This window comes from Electrophorus electricus, chromosome 11, assembly GCF_013358815.1.
Source record: "Electrophorus electricus isolate fEleEle1 chromosome 11, fEleEle1.pri, whole genome shotgun sequence".
NCBI classification, from domain to species: Eukaryota; Metazoa; Chordata; class Actinopteri; order Gymnotiformes; family Gymnotidae; genus Electrophorus; species Electrophorus electricus.
In genome coordinates this window covers 22782552-22796056 of record NC_049545.1, presented here as the reverse complement: position 1 = coordinate 22796056, position 13505 = coordinate 22782552, and the positions used below count along the sequence as shown (strand labels likewise).

Here is a 13505-nt window from a genome sequence, read left to right as displayed (position 1 = left end):
TAGCATTAGTAGCCATCCATTGTTCATCACTTGATTGGCTGGGTCTTTATCACTAGCTTATGGGTTAAACAGCTGATGGCCCACTAGCAGGTGCGCTCATTAACGTTGTTTAATGTCACTGGTATTGTCAGGTTATGTCACACACGCCAACCATCCCCTGCTGTGGAGAGTGTAACAGAGTGATAAGGTTGTATCTCTCTAGCTGTGTTGCACTTACTATTAATTACAAACTCCGCCAATGTGTATTCAGGTATTAAAGATGGAAATAAGTGCAAGTTGTAGAAACACTTTTCTTTTTGGATCTTAGTTGGGCGTGACTACAGTCTGGCCAGAAGAAACCCCCAGCACCCCCTGGTCTATCCCATCCTCACAGGGACAAGCAGCCCAAATTCACTGGATAAAAAGTGTTATATAATATCGACATATGAGTTTGAAACTCATGCAGTAGAGTAATGACGTCTCGCCGTGCACCTGTAGCACAGTGGCAATGCCGGCCCATGGTGCCGAGCAGCGGTGCTTCAGTCCAACCGAAAAGAGATTAAATCAATTTATCAGAAGGTGAGCCAACAGTAACGGCTGTGCTGGAGGGTCTTTTATTCTCAGGCAAACACGGAGAGGGGGTGGGCGCGCGCGTACGTGTGTGTGTGTGTGTGTGTGTGTGTGTGTGTCTTGGGGGGCTCTGAGGGCAGGGAGGGAGGGGCTCGGGGGGGGGGGGGCAGGTTGTGTGCTTGTTTCTAGGATACAATCCTCCATCTGTTCCTAAGTGCGGTATGTTGCGTTCTGTACGAGGCGTTGTGTTCAGCACTCCTTTACTGCCTGTTCCACAACACCTGCCCAACCACACCACTCCTCGCTCTCTCTCTCTCTCTCTCTCTCTCTCTCTCTCACTCTTTCTCTTTTTCTCTGTTTCTTGTGTCTTTCTCTCTCACTCTTTCTGTGAAGTGAGTGATTACTGAGCTCCCCCGCTGCGAAGAATCGGGCGGGCGGGGAGGCGGGCTGTGTGTGTGTGTGTGTGTGTCTGAAGCACACGCCCTCTGGTTGCAGGGATGGCCAGCGTGTGAGAGGAGGCTGGTGAGATCACGGATGAGCAGTTCAGTTTACCCCCGTCGCTGCCGTGAGCGTGAACGCGAGAGTGAACGCGAGAGTGAACGTGAGAGAGCGAGAGAGCAGAGCTGAGAGGACCCTTCTCCAGGTTACCGCTGACTTCCAGAGAGTGCGCGCACACACAGACACACACACACATACACACACGCACGCGCGTGCACACACACACACACACACGCAGTGTGGGCAGGCTGAGGCTTGGAAGCATCTTGTAGAAGCTTTTGTTAGTGTGTCCAGCGCAGAACAACGAGCTCAACCCACCATGGAGGAGAACATGGATGAGGGACAGACGCAGAAAGGTACTGTGAGAAACTGCTTGCTTTCTTCTTTTAGCTCTGAAACGCGGGTTTTTCTTGCTGCTTGATCCCTCAGTGCAGATCATCTCATCTCAGCACGACAAGAAACTCCTATTATACAGGATTTTAAAAAATCCACATGGATCATAAAGCGTGGAAATGCATTTGTGCAGTGACTCCGAGTTTGCCTGAAGCTGTGTGTGTGTGTGTGTGTGTGTGTGTGGCGGGGGATGTTGCAGAGGGGCACGGGTGTGGATCTGGTTGGTGCTAAGAACAGCCGGTCTGGCTGTACTGGGGGACTAATAGGTGCACATCAGAGTGGACACTCGATAGGAACTGTCTTTGTTAGTGTCCACTGTAAGTAGCCTGTTTTCACAGTTACCATCAGGGCTCAGCAGAGACTGGAGAGGGGTAGTCTTCTCTCTCTCTCTCTCTCTCTCTCTCTCTCTCTCTCTCTCTCTCTCTCTCTCTCTCTCTCTCTGTGTCTTTCTCCCTCTCATTTTGCACTGCTTATCAACGCACTGCAGTTGTAATGAAGCAATCCAGCCCAGATTAGATCAGTTCGTCTGCCCACTGGACTTAGCCCCTCACACTGCTGTTTGTTTTGCGTGAGATTGTGGTTTGTGTTGGTTTAAACCCCCTGTGTATGTGTGTGTGTGGTGGTTGATTGTGTAGGAAAGGGTTCTGTTGATGCTGGAATGGAGAGAAAAATCAACATTTCTTCATTCTCTGGTGAGACAGACATAAACACACAGGCATTTGACTGAAGGACATAATGTACAATGAAGAGTCGTATGTGGGCGGGGTTGTGTGTGTGTGTGTGTGGGGGGGGGATAGAGAGAAAAAGAATTTAGTTTTTCTATCCTAAACTGAACGTCTTTTTTTTAGGCCGCACGATAGTTAAAGTTCACAGTTATAGATGTATATACCCTGTGTGGAAAGATTTTCTGCTGCAAGACAAACAGTTTCATCCATTCATGCACACAGCCTCATCCATTCATGCACACAGCCTCATCCATTCATGCACACCGCCTCATCCATTCATGCACACCGCTTCATCCATTCATGCACACCGCTTCATGCATTCATGCACACAGCTTCATCCATTCATGCACACCGTCTCATCCATTCATGCACACCGCCTCATCCGTTCATGCACACCGCTTCATCCATTCATGCACACAGCTTCATCCATTCATGCACACCGCCTCATCCATTCATGCACACCGCCTCATCCATTCATGCACACCGCCTCATCCATTCATGCACACCGCCTCATCCATTCATGCACACCGCCTCATCCATTCATGCACACCGCCTCATCCATTCATGCACACAGCTTCATCCATTCATGCACACCGCCTCATCCATTCATGCACACCGCCTCATCCATTCATGCACACAGCTTCATCCATTCATGCACACCGCCTCATCCATTCATGCACACAGCTTCATCCATTCATGCACACCGCCTCATCCATTCATGCACACCGCCTCATCCGTTCATGCACACAGCCTCATCCGTTCATGCACACAGCCTCATCCGTTCATGCACACAGCCTCATCCGTTCATGCACACCGCCTCATCCGTTCATGCACACAGCTTCATCCGTTCATGCACACCGCCTCATCCGTTCATGCACACCGCCTCATCCGTTCATGCACACCGCCTCATCCGTTCATGCACACCGCCTCATCCGTTCATGCACACCGCCTCATCCGTTCATGCACACCGCCTCATCCGTTCATGCACACAGCCTCATCCATTCATGCACACAGCCTTGTCTAGATGGTGGTGACATGGAGTGGATGCAAGCGGAACTGCAGCTGAGCAACTTGAGCAACTGCAAGCATCTCAGTGCTGACGTGAAGACACCTTACTGAGCCTCCTCTGGAGATGGATCAGTTAGCAGCCAGGCTTGCGTGAGGACAGTCTAGACAGTGCTAGATTAGGAATTAGGATTAGGAATAGGAACTAGGGGTGAAATGGGAATATGTGCAAGAGGCTAGCTGTGGGCGCTTATCAGAGATAACATTTGCCGAAGGAGATGGACATCGGAGATGTGCTCTGTCACACAGCGAAGACCCACAGAGAGCCACACAGACCCACAGAGAGCCACAGCGCAGACCCGCAGAGACACAGACACTCTTTTACACCCGCACACATATACGCACTGTGTGTGAAACATGGATAAATAATTTTCTTTCAGCATTTGGCAGGAAACTGCTGTCTAATGTTCATGTTTGATTCTTATGCAATAATAATGGATCAGGCATCACAGCGCTTCTCTGACTCCGCTACAACCTTGCGTGTGTGTGTGTGTGTGTGTGTGTGTGTGTGTGTGTGTGTGTGTGTGTGTGTGTGTGTGTGTGTGTGTGTGTGTGTGTGTGTGTGTCCATGTGTTCGTGAGTCTGTCTGGTGAAGTCAGTAACCAGGACAGCCATCAGGTTAGAGAGCAGTACTGAGAACATTATCAGGCAGCAGTTCTACAACAGTTCAGTCCCTTACGTTTACATTTACATATATACGTTCCTGGTATTTATCAGACGCCCTTAACCAGAGCAACTTAAAAAAGTGCTGTTGTCGTCTACTTATGGAATACAGCCTAGCCAGTACAGAAGGTTAGAGTTCACGACGCTTTTGAACGAAAATACTGCTGAAATACAGGAATCAGTGCTGATACCAAGAAGTGCAAAATAAACATAAGCTCTCAGACAAAAAGTGCAATAACAAACAAAACCAAACAATAAGTGCTAAAGTTTCAGTTACTCAAGAGTAGTATGAAATGTTATAGGTGCAGGATCAACGGTCATTTAAATATTTCACAAATAAATAATTCTTCTCTCTGCGGATGAAGACTGTATGGGACTAGTTCCACCCTCCAGGAGCAGGGCAGAGAACAGTCTCGATCCTTGTCTTCCATGAGACTCGAAGCAAGGCGTTTCAAGCCAAGCCGTACTTGAGGTTTGAAGTACCCAAGGTACGGATCGGGGCTGGTCCATTTTTGGCTTTGTAGGCGAGCATCAGGGTTTTAAATCTGATGCATGCAGCTTCTGGAAGCCAATGAAGGGAGCGCAGCAGTGGAGCGACGTGTGAACATGGGAAGATTGAAGACCAGTAGTGCTTCTGCGTTCTGGATGTATGTGATGTATTATAATCTCATAAACATCCAACTAATAGCTCAGGCTAAATAGAAGAACAATGGCCATATAAACACCTTATCTGATTACATGATCCTATTATACCTTATCTGATACCATTCCTAATGGGAAATCTTGAGGAGGTCCTGCGTGTGCATTTGCATTGTAACGAATTTTAGGGACATCAAGAACTCCGTCTGCAGTGGAGTTTATTCTTCAAACTTTAAAAGGCTTTAAAATAATTAACAAGCTGGATGGCAGATGGATGGCTGTAAAGCCGCAGTTCCGACAAGTATTTGAGCAAACAAACGACATTTACACGGACTACGAAGAAAATTAAAATACGCTGAAGGATTTTGCAGCACAACAGAAGCGCATTCACTGAAAATGTAGGTAATGCATGTCTGCCCGTCTCACTCCACTCGTGTGGAGCTTGTTGGGAACGTGCACACCGGTGGTCTACGCACACATGATTTTGTGTCTGGTTTTTTGTGTCTGGTTACTTGCAGTGTGCATGTGAAAGGAGATTTTCATCATATTATTGTGCTGTGTGTGTGTGTGTGTGTGTGTGTGTGTGTGTGTGTGTGTGTGTGTGTGTGTGTATAAACAACTCAGTCTTAATCTATAATCTGAATGAATTCAATCAGATTGCCAAAAGTCTTTGCATGTAAACATAGCCATGTACTCTGCTCTGTATGTGTTTGGACAACAAACACAGTTGCTCTGCTGAGTCTGTGGACAAACACAGATACTCTGCCACAGTTACACTGATTCTAGGGGCAGTTGGGGGGCCTCTTTCAACAGCTTCCGATTCCAGCTTTGATAACATTGATCGTCCATATGGGAGCAACCAAAGGGCCGTTCGTTCTCCATTAGTGACCAGAGTGCTGCCCACAGTCCTGTCCTGTAGTGCCCAACACTGTGCTGAAGAGCTGATCTGCAGATGAGGACCTGGCTTCTCTGCTCATCGATTCAGCTGTCAGGGTGCATCTCAGCAGGCGGCAAAATGAAATACCCAGGCCGTTCTCATTCACTCAACAGTCGTTCGCTCCGAGCTCCTCTCTCGCTCAGGTAGGCATTCACCTAACCGAGCTCTCATTCCCTGAGTCAGTAAACTTGTATATGCATGATGCAATTTTGCAGGCTTTTGTCGCTATGTTTGAGAAACTGTACAAAACAATAGATAACTGTCACAGAGCAGATCTACAGTTGATAAGCCACAGGGCAGTCTTACTGAAGTAGAAGAAAAAAATCTCCTAAAGAAATGAAAGCTTTTGTCTGTTATGGCAGATGACGTCCACTTGATGATCTTGGAACCCCTTCAGTTTGAATGTGTGTTTTTAATCTAAATATTTTGTTGTTTTCTTAGCCCAGGGCATGCACTGTAATCTAATCCTTCCAGTCCAGGCCCTCGATGTACTGTTCAGAATAAATGACATTTCTTGCTGTGAGCGGCGAAATGTTAAAATGTTAATGGTTTTCATGTTTGTTTACTGCTTTTTAGTTATGATGTATGAACACACAAGCAAAAGCTCCAGCTGTGTCCTGTGTTGTCACAGGGCAGGTTGTTTCCTACTCAGCCTGCTGTACTTTGAGACTTCTCCAGTCCTTTGTTTGGCTGAGATCGGAGTGTGAAGGTGAAGAATGGTTTGGATATCCATGGGGCTTTTGCCAGCATGTGGAGTGAAGACAGTGTGTGCTCAGTGAGGCTGAGCGGTACAGAAATCTAAGTGTAGGTATGACCCTGTAGTGTTGGGATGACCATGTAGTGTTGGGATGACCATGTAGTGTAGGTATGACCTTGTAGTGTTGGGATGACCATGTAGTGTTGGTATGACTCTGTAGTGTAGGTATGACCCTGTAGTGTAGGGATGACCATGTAGTGTTGGGATGACCATGTAGTGTAGGTATGACCCTGTAGTGTTGGTATGACCCTGTAGCGTTGGTATGACTCTGTAGCGTTGGGATGACCCTGTAGCGTAGGTATGACCCTGTAGCGTAGGTATGACCCTGTAGTGTTGGTATGACTCTGTAGTGCAAGGATGACCCTGTAGTGCAAGGATGACCCTGTAGTGTTGGGATGACCCTGTAGTGTTGGGATGACCCTGTAGTGTAGGTATGACCCTGTAGTGTTGGGATGACCACGGCATGATCGTTATTAGTGCTACCAAAGGTTAGCACTCACAAGTTTGGTTTGTATATAACGCCCTTAGAGTTGTGAACAGAACCAGATCAGTTATACTACCATTCCCTGTGAACTTTGAGGTTTGACTGGGTGTTTTTTTTTTTTTGTTTTTTTTTTTAAAGAAAACAAGCTTGAAATGCTTAAACGTCAGTCTCCAAAATGGATAAATGTCGTCTGTAGGCTAGGCTGAAGGGCTCGGACCACGCCAGGCATGTGACCCATGATGCGACTGAGCCCTCGAGTGGAACACTTGACCTCATGACCTCTGAACCCTCAAACATGCAAGCCATCAAAAAAACCACAAGCTATGAGTCTTTCTGGGTTGCTGAGGAGGGATTCAATGAAAGAAGTACACTGTGTTTTTAAGTAATCTTTACTACATCTAGTATTTGAATGTCCGAGAGCTACCTGTTGATATCTGCTCTGATAATTAGGTTAGGCTACTAGATGTTTCCATCTCATGCATATCGACTTTCAGAGCTCATGGTGTCTGGGCCACTGAGCAGTTGCAAGGTACATTAACATCCCAGTAAGGCCTGGCTAGCTCGCTCATCCCAGTAAGGCCTGGCTAGCTCGCTCATCCCAGTAAGGCCTGGCTACGTCATCCCGAGCTGTAGAATTGGCCATATTCACGGGACATGCAAATCGAGAAAACGGTTTTATTCTTGAAACTCTGGCACAGTTTAGCATCTACAAGTGTTTGTTCCAGTTTGGAACTAAAACACTGTGAGAATTAAGTGGCTGGACTGTGGTTGAAGTGCAGTGTGTTGTCCAGTCACACACAGCGGCAAAGTGAATGGTGAAAACAAGCAGACCACATACAAGCAGCACCATCATGACACTGGAGTCATCTTGGCTCCTAGTGTGTTCTGGTTTTACAGGACTTTAGGATGGCCAAGTGTTTTCTCAGTGTATTGGTTGTTGATTAGAAACAGGCCCAGTAAGGTGTAGTGCAATTCAGAACCTTAAAAAAAAAAATACTGTAGTTACATGATGGAGTGGTTTGGTTTGGTTAGTGATGGTGTTAGGAGAGCACCTGTCCCATAATCCCGTGGTAGCTCATACAAACCTCAGAAGCGTCATCCCTCTTTATATGTTGAGCTGACACAGTGTATGTCTAGACGCTGTCTGTGTTACAGCCTGAGCTGCATGGCTTTAATGATGTGCACTATCTGAGTTCCCCACAGACATCCCATCCAGCTTTTTCATGAGTTTTTGATTGAAAGCTTGTGTGTGCGCGTGTGTGCGTGTGTGCGTGCGTGCGTGTGTGCGTGCGTGCGTGTGCGCGCGTGCATGGAGACAGAGCTTCAAACAGCTTCTGTCGACAGTAATAATGCGCTCTCACAATAAAGCAAGCACCCAATTACTCTGCCATACACACACATGCGCGTGCGCGCACACACACACACACAAGCTGCAGTTCGAGATGCTTTTCAGACCCAAATATCAGTGAAGTTGCCACCAAATGTGACCCAATAAATAGTAAATAGGTCTCGTGTGTGTGTGTGTGTCAGGATGACAGACCTCACAGACCTCTTCTCTTTGTGTGTTGCAGTCAGAGATGACAGGTGACCGTGCGTGTTTGTGTTGAGCTGGGGGGCTTACGACAGTTACAGAGGTGGTGCGTCACATCAGAATAATGTTGGCACCCCACAGAGATTATGGGTGTTATGAGACAATGCGCACCTGTGAAATACAGTGGAGACATGGAGATGGCGTGGCTCAGTGGATTGATTAATATAATATTGATTAATGCTCACACTTGCCAATTCACTTTTGTGTTTCGAAACAGTGTTTGATTGTTTGTGGACTTGGGGGCAGAAGAGCGTGCTCTTAGTGAAGTACCGGGTGCCGCAGGGTTCATTACCCCTCTTTGACCAGCTCTTTAATGCTTAGCACAAGAGGCATAGCCACAGATAAAGACTCAAAGCTCCTCCCCTGATGATGCGTCCTCATCAGATTGTGCTAGCATTATGTAAACACTGGCTTAACAACACAGTGCTCTGTGCTACAGTGTTATGTTTGGAGCAAGAGTGTGTGTGGGAGATAAGGTAGGGCCCTGCTTCTGATGGTTTGTGGTATGTTAATTCAGCAAGGAGGGTTGAATGCAGTTTCCATTGCTTGTCTACCCCTCCCCCACTGCAAATAGCACACACACGTGCACACATGCGCACGCGCATGCACACACACTTGCGCGCACACACACACACACACACACACATTCATCTCTGTCTGGGCTAGGTAGCTCAGCCACTGATTTATCTGATTACCTCAGACACACTGGCAGAATGAGATGGGACAGTGTGTACACACACACACACACACACACACACACACACACACGCACAGCATGCACACACAACACATGTAAACTCTCATATACTCACCCACACAGGCAAGCATTCACATACACAAATACACACAGGCATGCACAAATATACATGCATGTACACACTCACAGGCATACACACACATACGCAAATGTACACACTCACACATACAAACACACAGCATGCACATGTATACATGAACACACAAGACACACTTCCTGTTTTTTATTGACAATTTTCAGCTAAATATATTCTTCTCAAAGTGGCGTAAGAGTTAGGAGATGCTGAGAGAAAAAGACAGTGTGTAGTTTAATAACGCTGCTGTTACGTGTGTTGTGTAACTGCGCTGTTATGTGTGTGTTATATGTCTCCAGTCTTCAGTATGTGTTTTTGTTTCATGCTCTCTGTGAGGCAAGACCCCCATAATCACTGTCCTACATGTGAATCCTCCTAAAGTCTCCCAAACACACAACACATGCCACCCAAATAGGTTTTGTTCCGCCCTTCCCGATATGACCTGTGTTCCGCTCTCCCAAGTTCCTGCTGTGAGCACTGCATGACCTAGGAGCCGTGCATCCTGCAGCTCTCTGGAAGACATCGCTATTAGTGCATATCACAACCAATCACAGAGGCAGGGAGATTTGGTACTGACTGACTGAGTGTTTAAATACTGCTCTTTTTGAGTTAAAACAGGCCTGATGAGACTTGGGAATTCTTTCTTAGAATGTAGTGTGTGTGTGTGTGTGTGTGTGTGTGTGTGTGTGTGTGTGTGTGTGTGTGTGTGTGTGTGTGTGTGTGTGTGTGTGTGTGTGTGGTGGTGGTGTTGGACTAACCACAGTGCAGTGAGATCTATAGATCAAAACTCGATTGATATGAATAAAGCACTAAAACACTCTCTCTCTCTCCTAAATGATAGACTCTTGCACCATATATTTTCTTTATAGAATTAATAGACTGTAATGGACTGGATAAGTGTGATTTCAAAATTACTTTTCTAGATATTTTCTGGGTAGCTGGTCTGTAGCTGGTCATTCTGAGTGTGTTCTGTATTGTGTGTGTGTGTGGTTCTGTGTTTGGTGTGGTCACCCTGCTGAATGATGGCGTGCTAATAAGTGCGGCTCTCCTGCGGCATACATGTTTGTCTCCTTAGATGATGTGCCATTACACACATGCAGACCCAAAATGCATATTTGAACAGGTGATTTATATTGAGAAGAAATGTATTGCTAAACAACTAAAACATGTACTAAGAATTTGCAGTAGTTTACGTGTGTTTTGTTTACGATTTGTTTTTATTTATTTAAATACTGTGGTGGAAATAATCAAGTTTGCTCAGTTCTCCACAGATCTTGTTCTTACGTGCTTACCCATTAATCATTAACTGTAATTACGATTAATCATTAACCCATTAACTGTGATTACGTGTGTTGGGGTTTTCTGTTTAGGACCATGTAAATGAGAAGTTTGTATGGCACGAATTGGACAGCTGTGCTAATCGTATTTGTGAAATGCTGCTTCATTCGGCGCATTTGCAGCCGTGCGGTCATTTCTGGTCATACCTCCTCTCTCTGGCTTTGCCCACGTGCTCCCTCTCTCACGGCCTGGTGCAGCGTGCTGTGCGCTACATCTGTGTGTGGCGGGGGGGCTCTGTATGGGGAGGAGGTTCTCTTCCACTCACACTGTCTGCTCCTTTGGAGAGTTAACCATTAGATAATTATGAACTTTGACCTTGATGGCCATTGATGGGGGAGGGGAGAGGCTGGCAGATGGAGAGTGAAGAGAAGAGAGAGAGAGAGAGATGCAGAGAGGGAGGGAGAGACAGGCAGAGGGTGTCCAGGGAGGGATCTGAGAGAGACATTTGGGCTTAAGAGCTTCTGTTTGTCTTCCTGTGTGTGGTGAAGAAGATAAAGCCCCTCTGCACTCACTGAGCTGTGCTGTTTAGAAACGGCTCTCGCTCAGTGCTGGCGTGAACTGACTTTAACTGCACAGTGCATTTAGTAAGTTTAGACACTAAAGAAGCAGACCTCGGGAGTCACCACTGCGTCTCACTCCAGCGGGGTGAACAGCGCTAACGAGGGCACCACGGTTTCTGTGTATCGGCTTCCTCTTCTGCTCTCAGCCACGCGCAGGTCGAATGGCATGCGCTCTGTCATCCTTTTACCTCAGAGTAAAGCAAGAAGAGAAAGACATATTAAAAGAGAGAGAGAGAGAGAGAGAGAGAGAGAGAGAGAGAGAGAGAGAGAGAGAGAGAGATGAGTAGGTGGCACAGTGAGACCTGAATAATTGATGGTGATGCCAGACCCCTCTGTGTTTCTGTTAAATAATTTATGCAGCCTCCTGTAAGTGTATAGCAGAGACCCCCCCCCCATGTACCCCTCACACCCCTCATATGGGAGTGTGTGCGGGGGCTATATGGTAGCACAGAACGCCTACCGTGACTGTGTCTAAATGCAACTCCCTGACTTCTCTCTGGGGACACAAAGCGAAGGCGTTCTGAAAGTCTAAGCTTCACGGGCTCTCGGACAGCTGACAGGTTTAGGTCACGCTGTCAGGTTCGCGCTACGTGATTAGCGTGGAGGGGAGATTAGCGCGGTGAGAATGGCAGCTTTAACGGCTGGCGATTAGGGCTGTGCGCAGATGGATCGAACACGACTGCGTGGATGCTGCATTTGAATAATTTCCGCACAAACAGCAAGAGGACACACAGGAGAATACCGTCCAGTACTGTCCATTGACCAAGTGTGGCAGAGCAGGACAGTTGGTTACTCTTCCTGGGTGAATGATACAGTGAAAATCAAGTTACCCTCAATCAGGCAAACTTTTTCACAGTAAACACAGGCAGGTCCTCTATACTGTGGTCCAGACTACGCAGTAATGCATGTTGCACTGTGTGTGTGTGTGTGTGTGTGTGTGTGTGTGTGTGTGTGTGTGTAGCAGTATATTGCAGAGATGAAGGAAAGAAGTCCTTCACCATATGTGCAAGCAAAGTGCTCCTGGGGTTCCAGGAGGAGGAAGCAGTTAGAAGAAGCAGATGTTTAAATCATGGCATTCAGTTACTAGGCATTCATCAGTTTCTATAGCTCTGAGAGTGCATGTATGTAGATCAGTTATTTTTCTTTTGGGTTTCCTAACTTCATTGCTACTAACAATGAACAACAAGAAGTGCAAACAGATATATCATTAATACAGTGTTTATTAACCTTAAATTAGGCTGCAGTGCCATGTTTATTATTGAACTCTCGCTAAGTATGTCTTTGATGTTTTTGTCTTGTGTGTAGATTAGTGGAGGATCCTTAAAAAAGGGACGTGGTCTCTGCAACGTCCTGGTCAGTTCACCTGTTTGCACATTACAAGACCTCCAACTGTTCCGTTATTCATTCTTTTGACTGTGCCTGTGTGTGTGTGTGTGTGTGTGTGTGTGTGTGTGTGTGTGTGTGTGTGTGTGTGTGTGTGTGTGTGTGCGCATTCTACCCAGCTCTTGAATATACGTGGAGTGTAGTACATCATGGAATGAGGATCGCCTTTTCAGATGTTTCAGTGAAGTTTTCTAATTCTTGTTTAAAAACCACCATCTGTTCTAAGCCTACACACTCATTCCTTTTTGCAGTGCAGTTCTGCACATCCCAAGGCCTGTAAAACTCCATTCCTTATTCACAGCTACTTGGACTTAAACGCATTTGCAGTGAGAATGAACAGTTCCACCTTAAAAGCTTGAATATATTGGAATATCTTCAAACCTGTGGGCTTCATAACTAAGTCGTAATGATTCACCTGTTCAGTGTGGACGTGCTGACCTATAAACAATCTACTATTAAGACTACAAGAATTCCCTTGGTGCTTCAGTCATCACCCTACAAATAAAACAGTAGCTAACATTATACTATATTATACTTCAACACTTTAGAATCCTCCAGGATGATGCAAAGACCACGTCTTGATTTAAGGATCCTCCACTAATCTCCTACAGACGAGACAAAAACATCAAAGCCATGCTTGTCAAAAGTGAGATAATCATTCAGATAATGTCTGTGGTACTGTATCCTGCAGCCGCTCTAGATGTGCTACATGTAAATATATTAATACTAAAATAACTGGCACAAAAGGGTCAGTTGTCATCCCCCATTCCTCCTCATCGTCACTGTGGGAGTTTGTCTACTGTGTTACTTCTAAGCAGCTTTACACTGGAGAAACCAAGAGAAGTCTCACTGATTGATTTGTTGAACATTCAGACCATCAGAATTAAGGATTTGTTGTTTCCAGTGGCAAGCCATTTTAATACTAATGGACAGTGCATTAATGAAACATCTGTTTGCATTGCCAGTTGTTACTTTGGCAGCAATGAAATTAGGAAACTCAAAAAAAAAGAACTCCTCTATTCTAATATAATATAATATGTCAGTTGAATAAATGTTCGACAAAAGCACATATCATGTTTGGTGACTAGCTCAG

The 13505-nt window shown here is 46.0% G+C and overlaps 1 protein-coding gene across 3 annotated transcripts in view; it reads left to right on the top strand.

The window, feature by feature from the left end:
* gpm6ab (glycoprotein M6Ab) overlaps positions 1–13505 on the top strand; it is a 46835-nt gene that overhangs the window by 13908 nt on the left and 19422 nt on the right. The window contains exon 1 of one of the 3 annotated variants that reach the window (XM_027021006.2): positions 994–1403. The exons of 1 other annotated variant lie outside the window; for it this stretch is intronic. In XM_027021006.2, the coding sequence (XP_026876807.1) occupies positions 1367–1403 (37 nt within the window). In that variant the 5' untranslated portion in view covers positions 994–1366. Of the gene's footprint in view, positions 1–993; positions 1404–13505 lie in introns of those variants that run through there. One more of the 3 variants, XM_027021004.2, reaches the window with a different exon arrangement.